At 33.5% G+C, this 19901-nt stretch overlaps 1 protein-coding gene across 2 annotated transcripts in view; it reads left to right on the top strand.

Annotated features, from left to right (window-relative positions):
• The window catches only part of LOC123717475 (anoctamin-4), a 33166-nt gene extending 16561 nt beyond the window's left edge, over window positions 1-16605 (top strand). For both annotated transcript variants that reach the window (XM_045673476.1, XM_045673477.1), the window contains 18 exons: window positions 239-415; window positions 612-763; window positions 827-929; window positions 2908-3015; window positions 3605-3810; window positions 4834-5000; window positions 5085-5161; window positions 5777-5917; window positions 6564-6728; window positions 6907-7050; window positions 10426-10595; window positions 11497-11636; window positions 12099-12258; window positions 13337-13382; window positions 13658-13763; window positions 14538-14713; window positions 14787-14964; window positions 15188-16605. In XM_045673476.1, the coding sequence (XP_045529432.1) occupies window positions 239-415; window positions 612-763; window positions 827-929; window positions 2908-3015; window positions 3605-3810; window positions 4834-5000; window positions 5085-5161; window positions 5777-5917; window positions 6564-6728; window positions 6907-7050; window positions 10426-10595; window positions 11497-11636; window positions 12099-12258; window positions 13337-13382; window positions 13658-13763; window positions 14538-14713; window positions 14787-14964; window positions 15188-15291 (2520 nt within the window). In that variant the 3' untranslated portion in view covers window positions 15292-16605. The remainder of the gene's footprint in view (window positions 1-238; window positions 416-611; window positions 764-826; window positions 930-2907; window positions 3016-3604; window positions 3811-4833; window positions 5001-5084; window positions 5162-5776; window positions 5918-6563; window positions 6729-6906; window positions 7051-10425; window positions 10596-11496; window positions 11637-12098; window positions 12259-13336; window positions 13383-13657; window positions 13764-14537; window positions 14714-14786; window positions 14965-15187) is intronic.
• The last annotated feature ends 3296 nt before the right edge of the window (window positions 16606-19901 follow it).

Below are 19901 nucleotides of genomic sequence, written 5' to 3'. Positions count from 1 at the left end.
CAGACTTGACATGAAGTCAATGAAGCGAAAGGCGCGAAATGTAAATATTACAACAGTTTGACATTGAAGGTAATAAATCAAAATTAGGTTGCATTGTTATGATGACGATGGCCGATATAGACGACGTCGTAATTAATTGTAAACGTTAAGCCAAAATACTAAAAAATAACATTTATTTATTACGTTGAAGACAATGTCATAATTTGAATAAGTGTAATATATGTTTTATGTTTTTCAGGAAAACCTAATAAAAGAAGGCCTGGAATTGGAACTGGAAAACAAATCCCTGTCTTTCGATGGTAAGACCTGGTTTCTCAAGGTCCACATTCCTTGGAAGACTGAGATGAGACTGGCTGAAGTTATTGGAATGAAATTACCTACTAAGCGGTTCATTACGATTTCTGTTAGAGCTTGGGTAAGTTTACGCAATTTAGTAGCATTCATACAAAACTTTCTTTTGAACTATTTTCTCAGAGCGAATTCGCAAAATCGACTTTAAATATACTATGTTACGATAATTATGTTACACAACTATATAATAAACAAATTTCTCTAAAGTAAAATGTTTCACATCCGAAAGAAATGTCTTACTAATTATTTTTGATGTTTAGAGTGACGAAAAACTAGCGGAGAAAGACAAAAAGTTCTATTCAAAATGGCGTAAAAAATGGAAACAGCTTTACGAATACGACCATAGTAGAATAGAACCTGAGCCCTCGTTCATCACATCCACTGAACGGCCGGGAGTTAGGAGGGACGAACAGTAAGTCAAATTATCATTTATATAGCTGTACTATAGCGCACTTATAAACTTTGTTTTTCGCAGATTTTTGGTTAAAGACAGACACACACAATTCTCACCGGCGCAAAGAAGCCTGCTTGTTATGCAAATATTACTTCGAGCGCGATATGACAATAATGAAACCAAGGTATGTCTCTGAAAGAAAAAGAAGTAGAATACTCTAGAACGAATATGTGGCCTAAAATAATCATAAACAAAAGTCCACTTTCGATAATTTTCTCTCCTACTAAACAGTAAAAAACATCTAACTTCAGGTGGTTATTGACTCAGAACGCTTTGACGTTTTAACAAAACTTTGTTAATTTTATTTATGCTCTCAAACATAACACATCTTATAACGAGGACAATCGATTATAAAGTATTTATGAAATAAGATATACGTCTGTAAATGACATGAGAACTTATGAATAAGGCGCAGCACTAACCAGATGCATGTAACATTCGCGCAACATATCACTGTATTGACATTATTAGTATAGAAATTTGATCGTATTTATGAGGAAATCGTTTTATTGGTTTTATAAACCTAGTCCATGTTACAAATGAAAATGAATTTTTAAACGAAATAATGTAATATTATAAAAATGTATGTACATAATTATAAAAAGAAAAGTCTTCATGTAACAGTATTTATGGCCTAGTTATTTTGTTACCAATAAAACAAATCCCTTTCCTAAGTGATTTAGACGGCTATAAGTTTATGTGACGGTCAGATTTGTAGCATAATTAGGTAGATAACAATATAGTATTGTCTTTTGTTAACATAGCTTTTACACATTAAGAAAAGATGACGGGTTTTTGCAAAAGGACACCGTGAGTCACTTTTGCAAAAACCCATAATCTTTTAGTCGATATCAACTTCGGGGCAATAAATAGAGATAACACAACTTTCTCTGCAGTTGTGATACTTTTGACATTTAACACCTTTTGTCTTCAGTCACCGTGACCACGCACGCTGAAAAGCACGCGAAACGTCGAAAAAAATTTAAAATTTAAAATTATGTGATTAATTATAAGTTTTTAATAATAATACATAGCTTCAATCCGTTCAAAAAGTGTTTTTCTTAATAGATAACAATATTTTTGTTAAAATATTGAGATAGGTCGTAGATTCGATAACCGGTGCATTGGCAATTCGACTGACCGACCGATGACTTTCTTTCTATGTGCGCATTTAACATTCGCTCGAACGGTGAAGGAAAACATCGTGAGGAAACCGGCTTGCCTTAGACACAAAAAGTCGAGTGTGTGTCGGGCACAGAAGGCTGAACACCTACTTGCCTATTAAAAAAAAATCAATGGCGCTACAACCTCTTTAGGTCTGAACCTCAGATTTCTGTATCCGTTTCATGATCATTTGTTAATCGAATAGGCAAATAGGTGATCAGCCTTCTGTGCCTGACGTACGCCGTCGACTTTTTGGGTCTAAGGCAAGCCGTTTTCCACACGATGTTTTCCTTCACCGTTCGAGCGAATGTTAAATGCGCACATAGAAATAAAATCCAATGGTGCACAGCCGGGGATCGAACTTACGATCCCAGAGATGAGAGTCGCACGCTGAAGCCACTAGACCAACACTGCTCAATATTAAAACTGGTAATTTTATAAAACTTATTTTTAAATCACAATGAATTAGCCAATTTTGCCTATTAGATTGACAAATAATTATGAAATAGATACAGACACCTGAGGCCCAGACCTAATAATCTTTTAGCGCCACTGATCAAATTTATTTTTACTTACTTGTTACACTGTACATATTTAGAAAATTCTGGCAACATTAGATCGAGTCTATGCTAAGGTGTTTTATTTATAGCATAGGCGGCAATCGAGCCTACGAGACGCGCAAATAGGGCAGTCGTCGCCATGCACATTTTAGTGAGTGCGTTGCTGGCCTTTGAGGGACGAGAATGCTCTTTTTTTAATAGATGGAGGACGGAGGTATCTCCTAGAAAAAATCCCCACCGGAGTCGATTCAACAGTTCACTAGTTCGTAAAAGACAATATCATGTGAAGCGGACCGTGGAAGACCAGCCATCTAGGATAAAAATTCCACTAATAAATATTTTTAAACATTTGTTTCACTGATGATGAATGCTTCTTAGATGGGTATACGACGGCTCTTAAACGATGGGACGTATCTGGCATGTTTCCCTCTACACGAAGGCAGATACAATACGGATAACCCGGATAAAACACAGACAGATAGACGGGTGAGTATATAGTTATAACTACATAAATACAAATAGACTATATCCTAGTAGTATAACAAGGGTTAATATATATTTAACTAGCGGACCCGACAGATGTTGTCCTGCATGATATTTAAACGATTAGGATTTTAAACAAAGTATGAAAGTACCGAGTGCAGCGCCATCTACCGGGCTGATTTGTGAATCTAAACAATCTAGGGCGCGACCCAAATGCCTACAAAAAATTCATTCAAATCGGTCCAGCTGCTTAAGAGTAGTTCAGTGACATACACACGTACAGCATATACATTTATATGTTTATATATATATATATATATATATATATATATATATATATATATATACAATTTAACGGACATTATTTCTCAATGAAGAAAAGAGCACTCCAATTCAAAAGGTCGGCAACGCACTTGCAAACCTTCTGGCAATTACGCTGGGCGGCACTATCACTTAATATCAGATGAGCCTCCTGCCCATTTACGTAAATATAAAGTTACTGAAATTGTTAAATGGCTAGGCTCTTGCAAAAATATAGAGAAAACACCTTAACAAATATTAAATAAAATGTATAAAAATAATATAATTCCAGCTCCTTTACCTGGAGTGGGCTCGTCCCGCCAAATGGTATAAAAAGCAGCCATTGTGGTTAGTAAGGAGATACTTCGGGGAGAAGATAGCGTTATACTTCTCCTGGCTCGGATTTTATACCAAGATGTTATATGCGCCTGCGATTGTTGGGACACTGTGTTTTCTATACGGCCTGGCTAGTATACATTCGGGGGATAACATACCTAGGTAAGTGGTTGTTTGTATTTTTATTTATTTATATCAGAAATGCATAATATACATTATAGTTATAGTTTTTCGTACTCTACGATAGCCAATTATGTTTCCTTACGGGGAAAGGCTTTCCCCATTGTAATCCATTTTTCCTTATTGTATACCAATTTCGTCCAGGTCTTAGTCTTTCCAGCCATTTCCATAATTTAATTGGACTCTGTTTCTTTTATGGCATCTTGGTTGCCATAGGTTGTTCTTAGATCCAAAGTTTGTAATCCTGGCTAAAAAAATGTGTGCGTGTACTAGTGTACACACGTAAGAAGTGTTGGTTAAGTAAAGTTAATTAGATAAAGTTTAATAAAAGGCTTTTATTATCATAGACATGAATACAAATAATACAATTATTAAATTTTACCTTATTACTACTAATATTATTACAGAATTTCATTAATTTTAATAGAATTATTACTATCATTGTTATCGTAATTATATATTTTTGTTATTAATGGCTTCGAATCTCTTCAAATCAACCGTGGTAGGGACAAGAAAAAGATGACGCATAACCGAAAAATGTGACACGTAACGGAATAATGTGACGCGTAACCGTAAAATGTGACGGTATATTTTTTTACAACGCCGATAAAGAAGTTTTACTTCAAATAGATGGTCCTTGTGATGGTTCTTGCCCAATATTATTAATATGCCGTTTGATTTGTGTTTCTCTTATTATTTATAAGTATAAATTGATATATATATATTTTTTATACAAAATGCAGCCTTTACTGTTTGTTATTAATATTAATGCAGAGAGGCTTCACCAGAAACAATGCGTACAAATATAATAGCTATTCTAATAGTGACGATAAATGTTTATCACTCAGAACTGTCAAAATGTTAAATTATTTTCATTTAATACATTGCTTAATCTGATTGTAAGCCCGTTTAACTAGTACTATTTTGTTTTTGATTCTTGTAAATTGTTTTATACGTTAAATTGTCATCGGCGTCAGTTCCGCTTAGTTATATAACAATTTTCAGTAAAGAAATCTGCGATCTGTCAGGCCCTGGTAACATTACACTATGTCCGCTCTGTGATAAAGCGTGTCAGTACCAGAGTTTATCCGATTCGTGTCTCTTCGCCCAACTAAGCTACCTCTTCGACAACCCCGCGACTGTGTTCTTTGCTATATTTATGTCGTTTTGGGGTGAGTTATTTTCAGTTTATTGTATTGATATGTTTTAGTTTTATTTTTTTGGAAATCCAACAGACTTTATATATACATTTTCAGCAACAACATTCTTGGAGTTATGGAAAAGGAAACAGTCTGTTCTTCGGTGGGAGTGGGACTTGGGAGGTGTTGATCAAGTAAGGAGTCCATAGGTTTTATGAATTGTTTAAATTAGGTTATATACTACCGCCTACTTCGTGCCGCCTAACAGTCAATGAATGTCGTGTACAGATGAGATGAACTTCATTTATAAGAGTAATACAATGCATGCAAAATAAATATTTATTTTAATAAAGCAGCAGAGTGGCAACGACTTGATTTGTTGTATCTTTAAGGGGCTTGATATATTTCCTTAGTGTACACAATATAAATTTCTGGACGCAGCCATTAATATTTGACAACCAATATATCTGTCAATCCTGTTTCATGACTGACATGCATACATTTTTTAAATCAATACAATTTTACGAATATTGAAGATATATGAAAACTTTATTTAAATATATTCTTTTATTGAGGGTACAGTTTACTTTATCGATGGGATGGCCATTAAATATTTGGCAGTTGCCAAACTCATGAATAGATTGGATTTACTTTTTCGTAAATTTTCCAATGTTTTTAATATATATTTTAATTATAAATAAATAACAATTACAATCGGTCCCTCCGTTCTTAAGTCATAAGTGTTTCTATAATCGGGGCTTTGTTCTATATATGAGACACAGAAATGCATATTCTAATTATCTGTCTAGGATGAAGACATCCGCCCAGAGTTCGAAACCTCGGTAAAAACATTTCGCACAAACCCGGTCACGCGTGAGAAAGAGCCCTTTCTAGCACCGTGGCAAAAGACCATGCGTTACGTCGCAACTAGTTCTGCTGTGCTGTTTATGGTGAGATTTTGTGTATATTCTCATTAGATTTAAATATATGTATAGAAATAACATTTATATTAAAAACCAGTGGCACTACAACCTTTTCGGTATACATATATATATATATATATATATATATATATATATATATATATATATATATATATATATCAGAACAGATTCCCGTTAACAAACACTTTGCGCTTACTGATTGCTGTCTCCGGCACTATCGATATCTTTATATTTTCAAAGAGTTTACAGTAGCGATATTGTGTATCTTATGTATTTAAGAATTATAAATCCCTTCGAATAAGAACATTGAATATTGTAATTTTTTTTGTTATGAGTTGTCAATATAATACCGGGAATAGACGGCGTGTTTGACATTGTTATGACGTCTGTTACAATCCCAACTCTCCAATAGAATCAAACGGGTTATCATTCGTTTTATATTATCACCTTTTTAGGCTCATAATTACTTGGACCCAAAATGCGTGCAAAAATAATGTCAAAAATATCGTTCCTACCTAAAGGACCATGAATACCTGAACAGTGCGATTGCGAACTTCTGTAACACTCAGAATTGTAATTTTTCTCCTTAGTGAACGAATTATGTATTAATTTCGCAAAAACATTGGGTAAAATATAGCCATTTTGCCCACAGATAACGGTAGTAATGGGTGCAGTGTTAGGCACAATAATCTACAGGATATCTATGGTGTCTGTTATCTATGGTGGTAGCGGGTTCTTTCTCAAGAAACACGCGAAAATCTTCACCGCCATGACTGCAGCGTTGATCAACTTGTCAATTATTATGATTTTGACAAGGGTAAGAAAAAAGACGTAACACTTTTAAAACGTTAATTTTAAATATATATTGACTATTATAAATGAATGAGTTTTTATATCAGTTTTATACAAAGACAAGTTTACGAGGAAATAACTTATTTGGTTTTTGGTACAGATAGGACGATCGCTTAATTAAGTATATTAATCTTATTTTTTAGATTTACGCGAAAATAGCAGTATATCTTACTAATATTGAGAATCCGCGGACACACACGGAGTATGAGGATTCTTATACGTTCAAAATCTTCTTTTTTGAATTCATCAATTTTTATTCATCCCTCATATATATCGCATTTTTTAAGGTAAGATATATTTTTTATTGGCTATATATCAACATTTTCTTTAGGCCCCAGTGTACTTTAAAAAAATAGCTAATAACATACTGACAGGCATTAATAAAAAGTAAATCTCTTCCGTTTTTAAAAATAGACTTCATTTCTTTGCGTCGTCTCGGAACGTGTTTTTATAAATTTATAATTTTGAAGTTCGCGCAGTTATTAGATACAAACTGCTTGAAAAAGTTTATGACGGACCTGGTAGATTTATGACGGTCAAGACTTTAGCAACATTGGGAGTTCATGCTCTATTATATTCTACGATCGCGCGTGGAAATTTTTCCTTTAACGACGAACCTAGAACGGCACGCCTTACATTGGCAAATTGCAGACGCTAGACTGAACGAATGATTTGAATGCTGTTTAAAACATTGGCATTACGTATCGTCTGTTATGTTCGTATGTTACTGTTTTATAGCCGAAGGAATGAAGATATCTATGGGAAGTGTCTATAATATTATACACAACTGAAATGAAAAAAGATCCGCGGAACCCAGAATAGTGATATGTGATATTCCTGTCTCTTTTGTGTTTGTTATGTGTTTGGGTTTATTCATAACTATGGACAAAACATGTCTTCTACATACTCCGGGTATCAAACAAATTGTCATTTGGAAGGGACCGTAATCTCGTCACTTCGAAGAAAGTTAAAGTGATTCCATCAGCCGTTAGACCATGTATATTCTGAGACAATTTTTGGTAATGATCGAATACTTTAAACATGGAACCACTATTAATACACACGTCTAGAAAGGACTAATAAAAAAATCGAATAATTTCCGGGAAAACCCTAAAAACAGCCCTTTTCTATTTCCCATACAAACGTTTTCTAGAGTCAATTTGAACTTTATTGCTATTCAATAAAGTTCATATTAAATTATAATCACTCACTGTTGTCTAACCAATTTAGGTGTGTTCCTATCGTCAAAGAGTCAATTTGCAATTTATTACTGCTAGTTCAAATTCAATCATATCTATGAAAATAGTCTTCGCGTGCGCTTTGGAGGATCTAATGTCGCGTTCCGAAAATAAACAAAAGTGAATCGCGAACGCGACAAAAAATGTAATAATTCAGAACACCGAGATTTATGGCTTAAAGGTAAACTCCAAAAAAATCAGAACACGGAAAAAGTATTACGATTGACGATATTGTGTTACGATCATGTAACGATGAATGTTATTATTTGCGATTGTTGTTGGTGAATGTTCGTGGTCCGACATCGTTCAAACAACTGAGAACAGTTAAACAGCTGTGTGCGACTCACCGTGAGGCATGCCAACAATTACATTTATTTGAGAACAATTCGCACTGATACGCTCAAGGATTCCGTAATATCTTCATCGCCGCATCAAATTCATACATTGTTTGCGATTATCATATCGACATGTTTCCCCCCGAATCCAAAAGATTTGTGGGTTACGTATAGAGATGACATGTCTGAGAATGTTTTGCATCGTGTGCGCCGTGAAACTTTGAATCCTACACTACAAATGACTAAAGAAATTTACAATGAGACATTGATCATGATAGAAGATATGTGTTTATTGATAGCAAATAAAGTATTGTCGTGTTTGGGAATGACAGTACCCAATCGTCATATGCACGATGCATTAAACCACGAGTTGCAAAGGGAACAACAGTACGACATTGAAGCATTGGCCGAAACAGTACGTACAAATGTTCCACAATTAAATCAACAACAAAGAATTGCGTACGACACTTTGATAGAAGCTGTGAACAGTGGATCTGGAGGAATTTATTTCCTTGATGCTCCCGGAGAAACCAGAAAAACGTTCTTAATTTCATTGCTTTTGGCGAGGATCAGATCGCGAAATTATGTTGCTCTAACGTTGGCTTCATCTGGAATAGACTCTGCTAGAAGACCGACGAACTGCGCATTCTGCCTTGAAATTACTATTAAACATGCACATCACCGAAACATCAATTTGCAACATCGCCAAAAATAGCGCAATGGCCAAGATCCTACAGGTATGCAAATTAATTGTTTGCCATGAAGGCACAATGGCCCATAAGAGGTCACTGGAGGCGCTGGACAGAACATTGAAAGATCTTCGTGACAACCAAAATATTTTTGGTGAGGCCATGATTCTGTTGTCAGGTGATTTTCGTCAGACTCTTCCAGTTATTCCCCGATCAACTGTTGCTGATGAACTAAATGCATGCCTAAAATCATCGAATTTGTGGCAGTAAGTAAAGACAATCCAATTAACAACTAAAATGTGAGTATTTTTGCAACATGATGAAACTGCAAATGTGTTTGCGAAGCAGTTGTTAGATATTGGAAATAATAAAGTTGCAATGGACATCTCGACTGGATTCATCACATTACCCACAGATTTCTGTCACATCACAGATTCAAAAGAGGAGCTTATACAGCGTGTTTTCCCAGATATAGCGCAAAAGTTCAATAACCATAATTGGCTGGGTGAACGAGCAATATTGGCAGCGAAAAATAAAGATGTCGAGGATCTCAATGCGAACATTCAGAATTTTCTTCCAAGACAGTTGGTTTCCTTCAAATCAGTCGACACCGTTATGAACCAGGATGACGTAGTCAACTATCCCACGGAGTTTTTAAATTCACTGGAGTTGCCTGGATAACCTCACAATTTGCAGTTAAAAGTAGGATCAGTTGTCATCATGCTGCGTAACATTAATCAACCTCGACTTTGCAATGGAACAAGACTGGCTTTGAAAAAGCTGATGAATAACGTCATTGAGGCAACAATCATAAAAGGAAAATACAAACGAGAGGATGTCTTGATCCCGCGAACACCGATGATTCCAACGGATTTACCATTGGATTTTAAACGCTTACAATTTGCAGTACGTCTGGCCTTTGCGATGACGATAAATAAATCGCTAGGACAGTCTTTAGAAGTTTGCGGAATCAACTTGGAGTTTCCCTGTTTCGCGCATGGACAATTATACGTCGCGTGTTCGCGCGTCGGAAAACCGTCTTCTTTGTTTATTTACGCACCACAAAACAAAACAAAAAATATAGTAATATAATATATGTATCATAACAGTGTGTGTCTTTTAATAGAAATTTAAACCTTTTAAATAGCCAGTATTTCAGGAAAACTCAGTTAACTCAAGTCAGCTAAAACAGTTAAAAAGTAAGCAACATGATGTGTCGAAAATAATAATAAAACTTCATGCTTCATTAAAAAAATGCTTTTTTTATTCAATACGTCAACATATAATACAACTATACAAAAGTTTAGTTTAGGTCGATTAAGGCAGTACGAAGTCTGCCGGGTCAGCTAGTATATATATATATTTATTTTTGATAACTATTTTTTCCTGAAATTCTTTAGGGCCGTTTCTACGACTACCCTGGCGATGATCAAGCCAGAAAATCTGAGTTTTTCAAATTAAAAGGTGACATTTGTGACCCTGCTGGCTGTCTCTCTGAATTATGTATACAATTAGCAATAATAATGATTGGAAAGCAATGTTTTAATAATTTCGTGGAGTTGGGTTATCCGTAAGTATGCAAAATGTGTTTTAAATACTATAGCTGTGCTTATTATTCTTCGAGTGCATATACATATATTTCCTTTGTATATGGCGAAACGTATCTAAATACTGATTAGAACAACAGATTTTTTCGCTTGCTTTTCTAAAATTTTCTTAAGTATAGTAATAATAATAATAATAAAAATGGATTAATAGAACACGTCTTAGTAACTAAGTATAGTCCTTATACAAGTGAAATGTAAATGCTAGTGTGTTTAAATAGTTTTAAGTAGCGGTCATAAGCTATCAGGAGGATGATTTTAAAACTTTAGTTTTAAATTTATATTGACTATATATATATGTATATCTTAGTTGTGTCCGAGGCTAGTATCCTGGAGTGACGCAGAGTTTATAAAGAATAAAATATTTGGTTAAAATTAAGGATGGACACACGAACATAGTGTCAAAACGTTATAGAACACCTAAGACTGTTAGTGAATAATACGTTAGTTTAAGCTATTCTCTAGTATTGTAGAAAATTAAGTCAACACAATGTTACTTCTTAACTATAATTATTGTATAGACTAGATTGTGATTCATATAAAGAATCAGACTTTTTTTTAACTTTATTGTAGGAAAAAAATAAAGAAAACAAATACAAAGGTGTATGTATTTGCATCTGCAACTTTTTCAAGTTCATACTGTTATGTAGGTTGACACCTTCAATGTTCAAAACAATATTTTTAAATATCAGTTGCTCTGAATTTCTTTGAGCTTTCTCGATAAACACAATATTTACGTCTTGTAATTGCTACGTACCGTAAATTTTTCATACTAATTTGGAATCGAATCTATAATAGAATTATGTATATAAAGTGTGTCATACTAGTTATTTTGAATAACAGCTATTTAAACAAAAAAATCTTTAGCAAACTCCAGAACTGGTGGCGGCAGAGGTCTCACAGAGCGGTGACCCGGGACCCCAGTAAGCCCCACATGGCCTGGGAACAGGACTACCACTTACAGGACCCTGGTAGACTTGCGCTCTTTGACGAGTACTTAGAAATGAGTAAGTATTGACCTATAATAGACAAGTTTATTAAAAACTAGCTACCCCAGGGAACTTTTGCCTCAATATATTTTTTTATTATTTAGCCAACCTCTTTTGTCGCTACACACAAACATATTAGACACGTTGCTCTGTTACCCCATAAAGACTTAGATAAAGAGAGGGAGAGAGAGTTTTTTTTTTAATTTTCCGTCCACAAAAATCTTCATTAAATAAATAAAAAAAATACTGTAATTGGTCCAGTGGTGTTCGAGGTTTGCGCTTAGCAATATTTTGTTATGTTTTATTTATTTATATAGGTTTAAGGAGGTTGATCTGGAAAGGAGACGATTCTCACATTGGATTTTGGGGAATATTTTGACTGTTCTTTGGGCATAGATTGAGACTCTATAACTGTTTTGTTATTCAAGTATACAAACTACGATAAATGTCTGTTTGTAATTTATGCTTTAATTTTTTCAGTACTTCAATATGGCTTCGTAACATTGTTCGTAGCTGCGTTTCCCCTGGCACCTTTATTCGCGTTACTGAATAATATAGCTGAAATTCGTTTGGACGCGTATAAGATGGTCACACAGGCGAGACGCCCTCTAGCGGAGAGGGTGGAAGATATTGGTGCTTGGTAAGTGCGTTAATAGTGACGTTGACATATAGATCTCTCTATTCCCTCTTGCTCTTTCTTTGTGATTTTTGGCAAAGCCTCATTGGTGCATAAAAGTAGGCATTGTGGGGTTGCGACGCTAACAGAAAACTAAGTTGTCATTTTTAAGGGCTCTTAAATCTAAATTACATTTCAATATAAGTGTAGTCGACCTTTTTGGACATTATCGGAAACATGAATGCGATAATTGCCATTTACGGTACTAATTATTAACTAAAATATATATATTTTATACCTAGTCCAGCCATAAGTTCTGTTACAAATAAAAAAGCATTTTTATTAAATATTATGAAAATGTATACCTACATATTTATAAATATTTTATTCGAAATGGCCACCTTTGGCCATATATGACATACCAGTCTCCAGTAACTGTCCTTCCATATTCTAGCACAACTGTCGCGAAATGACCTAACCTAACCAACCAAAGAATGAGTCAATCATCTTTTTCCCTTGACTTCTTGTTTGAACTTGACTCATGCCGATACCTAGGCTTGCCCGTATCTGCTGAGAGAGAGCTCTCTTATCTTCCTCTATAATGCGTCGCACATCACTGATGTTATCTTCAGTAGCCGCTGTTAAAGGTATAGCTTTGTTGTTGAGTAAGTCCACAACGAAAGTTATAATAAATCATTGATCGAAAATTTTCTCGCGTTAGGTTAATTTTCACGTGTAACAAGAGTTTTAGATTCTCCGCCAATTCACAAAAACAAATGACAAATGAATGCAATTAGGTTACCAAAGGGTTTAAAATTAAAAATTCAAAAAAGTTTTCCTTAGCAATGTTTGTAACTGGCCAGTTCTAAACATTTTCAGTGTTGCCCACGTAGTTGCTAAAACTACACAAAAGGATACACACCTAATAAAAATAAAACTTAAGTGCCGGTGAAAACTATAAACGTTAATGCTAGGTTTATAAATTATTTAAAGACCTGAAGTGGACTTTAAATCATCACATTACCATAAAAGGGGAAAAATAATAAGATAAGTTAAATTAAAAAAAAACTTTTCTTCGAACTCTTTTTCGATCTTTTTTCAGGTATGGAATTTTAAAAGGGATTACATACGCAGCAGTTGTTTCCAATGTAAGTTAGAAAATGAATGACTTTATAACACTTATATACTTCTCATATCCTTATTAGTAGCGAGTAGAATAGTCTAAAAATATATTTTCTACCGCAAAATTTACTTAAAGCGTAAACTTGACGCACACCGCAAAGATGCATGACTGAAATCTCTTTAAATTTATGAATAATGAAATCCATAATAATATATATTAAAAGGCCATTTGCAATATAACTCAAAAACCTGAACCATTTTTAAATGATTAATATGAAACTAAAGATCTTTAATTTTCCAGGCATTTGTTATAGCTTACACAAGTGACTTTATACCTAGGATGGTATATAAGTATGTATACTCGCCAGATAATACCCTGTCTGGCTATATAGACCATTCATTGTCATGTAAGTATTTAAAATAATAATAATTTTCACCAAGGCTCTTAATCTGTAACTTCATAATAATGTATTTTTCTATCGCACGATCCCGACATCAAGCTAGAGACAAAGTCGTTTATCGACAGGCGTGACCAACTAACGAGAAACGAATTTGTATTAAAGTGGTCACGTGATAAAATGTGAGCTATTGACATGTCAAGCCCCAGCTCTACGAATACTCGGCTAGGTTGGGCTTGGTATTACTGACGTTTTTAAATGTTACAGAGAGCTCGATGCCGGTTGTTATAGATATGTGTCAGATATATGATAAATAAAACACTTTGTTTGAAGTTGAGTAACAACTGACTTTTATGGTTTAAAACATGAGCTTATACAAGAAATAACTAAGCTTATTTAAGGGTTCGTAAATCTAAGTGATACTTCAATAGTAGTCGAACTTTTTGAAACTCGAACAGTGACATCTATAATTAGATTATAATTCACTAGGAAAATGCAATGCATGACCTTACTCACGCATTTTCTTTGGTATTTTTCGATTTATAATTCTTATTTAATTAGTTCGCAACCACCTTAATTACCAGTTACAAAAACACTATCCTATTTCTTTACATTGATTTTAAATAAATAGTGTCTTTGCCATGTCTATTTATTATTAATATTATGACTTTGCTATACATATTACGTAATAAAGATATATTTTAACACAAGTACGCAGTTACTTTCTCTAACTTAATCAAGACTCCGTGTTTGATTGGCTTGATCTTTTTCACAATTTTTCAGTATTCAATACATCAGACTATCGCGAAGATTGGGGTGCGGATGAGACTGAAATTGATCCGCCCACGTGTGCATATCGGGGATATCGTAACCCCCCCAGTCATAAGGATCCTTATGGTCTATCCCCCCACTATTGGCATGTATTCGCCGCTAGACTTGCATTTGTTGTTGTTTTTGAGGTAAGTTATGAAGAATATATGTCCAGAGTCAATTTGCTAGTGTTGCTCAGATAAACATATATTTAATTTCCAGCACGTCGTATTTGGTCTAACGGGTTTGATGCAGCTGTTTATACCAGATATACCCACAGAACTGAAGACGCAGATACAAAGGGAAACTTTATTGGCCAAGGAGGCTAAATATGAACATGGGAGACGAAGGCTTAGTACTGAATATCGGCAGCTTATCAATCAGAAAGGAGAAAATTCTGGTAAATTTACATTAAATAGGTAGGGAGGGAGAGAGTAGAGTCACAGTTCCAATTAATAAAGATTTTTTCACTATAATACTAGAATTCCATCACAATCCGGCGATAACGATAATTCTTTCGTATAAATTAGAAGAATTGACATTTTCATTTACTAAAAGAATGGTCCATGAAACAAAGCAAGCTCTTGTCTTGTACTCTACTCAAAAAGCTTTATTTCTCTTAGAACGCCAAGGTCCGTGGATGAGACGCACTTCCCGCGCTTCAGACGGCCTTGACGCACACGTTGCGGTCTCACAACGCCCGTCTTCACCACAGATAACAGACTGATGTTGACATTTGATAGAATGATATTTGACAACTGATGTATAATATTAGTCACTTCTTTGAGATAAACACGTAATTTCATAACATCATTCAACAATTATTATATATGTTGTCTGTGTATAGTCATAAATTATTGTAAGTTAATTTATTAAAATGACCGTGAATATGTAAAATAAGTATTAAATCGGGTCCAATACCTAATAATTATGTAGCATATTTAGAAAATAATTGTTTTTATTTTTGGGTTAAAATGGATCAGTGCTATGTATGTATCTACTGTAGGTTCAAATATTATAATTAAAATTATTATATAAAAGATACGGATTACTAGATTTTGTAAAGCATTTATTTCTGCACAAAAAGAATCTCAATAAACAGTTGTTTCAAAGAGAGAACAATGCCAGGAAGAAAACAAATTTACAGTCTTTTCTGTATATAGTTGTTGTAGGCAGTCGTATATGTAAGAACATGACCATATTACAAATTTTCAAAGCGTCAGTCTCGCTTGTCGTTTTTTTAGCTTCGGGCGCTTAACAAAATCACTTTACGACAGCCGTGTTCCACTACCGCCAAAGGAATTTGTATAAAAAAACATTAGCTCGCTTTTTGTCACGTGATCTTTTTCATAAAAACTCGTTTGGTGTTAGTTGGTCACGCTTCAAGCAAAGGGATTTCGTCTCAAGCCTCTGGCCCATTTGAAACAATAATATGTAAATCCTAAGACTTACGAATTTTACACATTTAAATATAAACTTTTTTACTAATTATTAAATTAATAAAGTGTGTAGTAGTGTGTGTGATGTCAAATTGGGGTAACTATTTGGTAAACTCCCAATATTGAAGATATTTAAATTAAATAGGTTCACAATGTGTTGACTACCTTGATGTATGAAAAAAAAACAGATTAAACATATTTTAGAATCGATTTATTTTTTTGTTATACATCTCCTTCATAAATATTAATAGACGCTATTAATAATTCCAAGTGACGTAATTAGATATCCTTCAAATTATTTTGAGTTGTCAAATGTTCTTAAGATATACGTATGTCTTTCTTTTTTTGACAGCAAACAACAATAAACAAGGGCAAACTGTCAAAACAATTGCGTCACATATTAATTGTCTTACAGCTCCTCTCGTGGCTATGAACAAAACTAAATTTTTATACAAATATTTTAAAGAATTTGGTAAGAAAATGTTAATCAAATACCATAGAATTTTTAATATAGATGTCAATTGGTTCTATATTAAAGAGTGATGTAATTTAATATGTTTGTACTTTGTAATAAATGTATGTGAACGTCCAAATATATGTGATATTAGTTTTACGCACGTGTAATACTCGATGTTAAATAAATTCTGATGTTGATTATATTTGTTCTTTATTATACGTTATTCTCTATTTGCTAAACAATTCATCATATTCGCAGAAAATATACGACTCACTTAAAAGACAAAACACAAATACGGAATGTACTTTGTTTAATATACCTATATATTATAATGTTTTCCACTCCTTCCTTCCTAACTTCCAATAACCGACAGCGATTCAGATTTTTTTTTAAAGCGCATTGTAATAATAATAATAATTTATTTGCAAGAATATAGTTCAATCGAAATTTCGCACTGCCACACGTATTTGTCTTAAAAGGAATTTTACATACTTTGAAGTAATATACTTTATGAGTCATATCAATTTGTCAATTCTTATATTATTTTTAGTGATAAAATAGCACATTAATAAAATATATAATAACGTTATCAAATAATGTAAGTAGCATAGACATTTAATGTACCTATATTAAGAGAACTACTTCGAACTTCTAAACAAAAACTTTGGACACAGTATCGCCATCAACCCAAGATCTTATGGTCTGCAGTGAAACTTGTGTTACAGCCCGCTGGCTGGGCTCTGAGGCTTCCACAAAAAAAGGCTTATTGTGAAACCGAGTGTATATACACTTACTTTGTTTCACAATAAATTATTTATTTGAAAACTCGACTGCAATTTATTTTTTCCTTTTTATTTGGAAAATAATTTGGGCTCCACTCATTTGTTGCGTCGAGGTCTCTTAATACGACATTATCTTCAACGTCATAGTAAACAAGAAGGTAGAGCACTTATAGCTTTATAATAAGCGGCACTGAACCCTCTTAAGTTCTCCTGTCATTTTCATACGTATATATCCTTTCTATAACATATTTGATAAGTAAATGATTGTCCTCATTTAGCAGGTTTAATGTGTGACAGCAACTAAATACAGACTAAGAAAAAGTAAATGCAATCTGGTCTTATGATCTTTTTATCAATTGTAGATTTTTTTTGTATCCGTCGTTATATGTCGAAGACAAAGGATCTGAAACAATAATGTCAACGGGCATTGACCTAAATGTTAGTAATGTGGTGCGATTGTGAATTTCCTGTCTTAAAACCTGGATTATACTGGTGTTTGAGTTAACCTTTGCGCATGAAACATTATTATATTGTAACCTTGTCCGTTAAATTATTATTAGTAAAGATTACTAATTTATCTTAGGTATTATGCAACAAATTACAAAATAAATCGACTGATTATATTTAAATTTATTTTGCTTTGTTAAAGACTCTGAGTAGAGTAGAGTTATTATTCCTAATAAAGCCCTGTTAAAAATGGGTCAGTGTTGTTCGTATTCGTGTATTTTAATATTAAATAATTTTCCTATTCTCATGTTGAAGTAACTAATAACTTTTATGACGGAGTCACGGGTTTTAACTCATTTGTCCTTGTTTTGGAAAATATTGACTTACACACCTACCTGGAAGTCTTTTAATATACTAAAGTCACACCTTGTTCTTAAAGAATATATTTGTCTAAAAGTTTGTGCTTATATAACGATTTCGTTGAGAGGAACTTTGGTAACATTTCATATTTTATTTTAATTGTTAAAATTTTTGTCACTGCAATATAGCATGAGACCACTGAAATGTGTTTCTGGTGACAGCTACTTAAACTGATTGTGTTTTTAATTTTTCTATATAGATGGATGTGTGATTTAATAAAAAAATGTGTTTTCTTACTTCTTGTTCTCTGTTTATTTATACAATATACAACTATGAAGACTGAAGCTAAGTTAAAAGACTCCAAAAATTCAAAAGACAATTTTGTTCCGAAAGTTACGCTTAAACGTTTCATACGACTTATTCTTTTACGAATGTATAATGTTTTTACTTTCGTCAAGTTCCGAACACGGCCACAGGGCGCTGTAAGTATTCCGTACTATTTATTGTACTCCATTAACTATTTGATTTTAAATTCACAAAAATGGATGTATCTGGATACATTTGAATTTTTAAATATATGTCGATTTTTGTGTGCATAACGCAACGCACAGAACTATTTGCGATTTATTTGTCAAGATCTATACCATGACAAAAAGATTTATGATAAATTTTATTATTTTTATTAAATACTATTATACTCGCCAATAGTATTTTGAAACATAAGCGTTACCTTTATGGCAAAAAGATTTTTCAAATATTCATCATTGCTATATGTGAAAAATAATTCATAAAAACGATGTCAACATATTTGCACGGGTATCTTAGACCATAACATACGAGTATATTATTAGATCTAGTACAAAAAGTTAACGGAGGACAGTGCCCCGCTTTTGATAGTTCAATTCAAAGTAATTATAGTAGGTTGTTACTCAATCTTGTTGTATTCTTTATCACAAACTTTACGATAGTCGTCGTGTATCTTCTTTTGTTTTTAAGTCGAAATGCATGCTGTACAAAAATTAATTATTGTATTACGAAAAGCCTACGGTTCAGTGAAATTTCCGCAACACTCCCTATAGCCCCCGGGGCTGCAGTCTGCTAAGTTCGGTTACATCTGCTCGTCTGACCTAGACCCTTAAAAATCTAGATTTCTTCAAATTGTTCAAACTAAGGGTGCTTAATCTTCTATGATATAAAAATGAATCGCAAAATGTGTTGGTAAGCGCATAACTCTACAACGCCTGGAACAATTGTACCAATTCTTTTTTTTAAATGTTCGTTGAAGTCTAAGGATGGTCTTAGGAAGTCTTTTCTTTTTCCCATACAAACGTTTTGTAAAGAAAATGTAGAGTCAATTTAAACTTTATTGCTATTCAATAAAGTTCATATTAAATTACATGCACTCACTGTGGCTGGTTGGCTTCGCGATATTATTTCTTTTATTTCAGTTTCGGCATGCGACATAAAATGCAAATGTTTTCACGTCATTACATCTGTCAAACACATCGCGTTAAAAAAAGGATTTAATTTTTGAATTATTAATTTAATATCCCTATCTGAGCAAAATTATTTGAATACATACTAATAGGAAAATATATCAATGAGGCACACAATATTTAAATATTTGTCAGTTTTAGAACAAAACACTGCCTCATTTCAAATCTTTTTGACAGAACGAAGTCTGTGGTGTCCGCTAGTATAAAATACAATATAATTTGATATTATTTTTCTTCTTACGAACATCAGTAAATCATGCTTCTGAATTTATAAATCAAGGGCGTAAAATGGCATGGAATCGCTTTAATTTTTTCCAAGTTTCTATTAGAATTAACACTACAAGAAGTTTATTACT

Source organism: Pieris brassicae, chromosome 12 (genome assembly GCF_905147105.1).
Source record: "Pieris brassicae chromosome 12, ilPieBrab1.1, whole genome shotgun sequence".
NCBI lineage: Eukaryota > Metazoa > Arthropoda > Insecta > Lepidoptera > Pieridae > Pieris > Pieris brassicae.
This window is presented reverse-complemented; position numbering and strand designations above follow the sequence as displayed.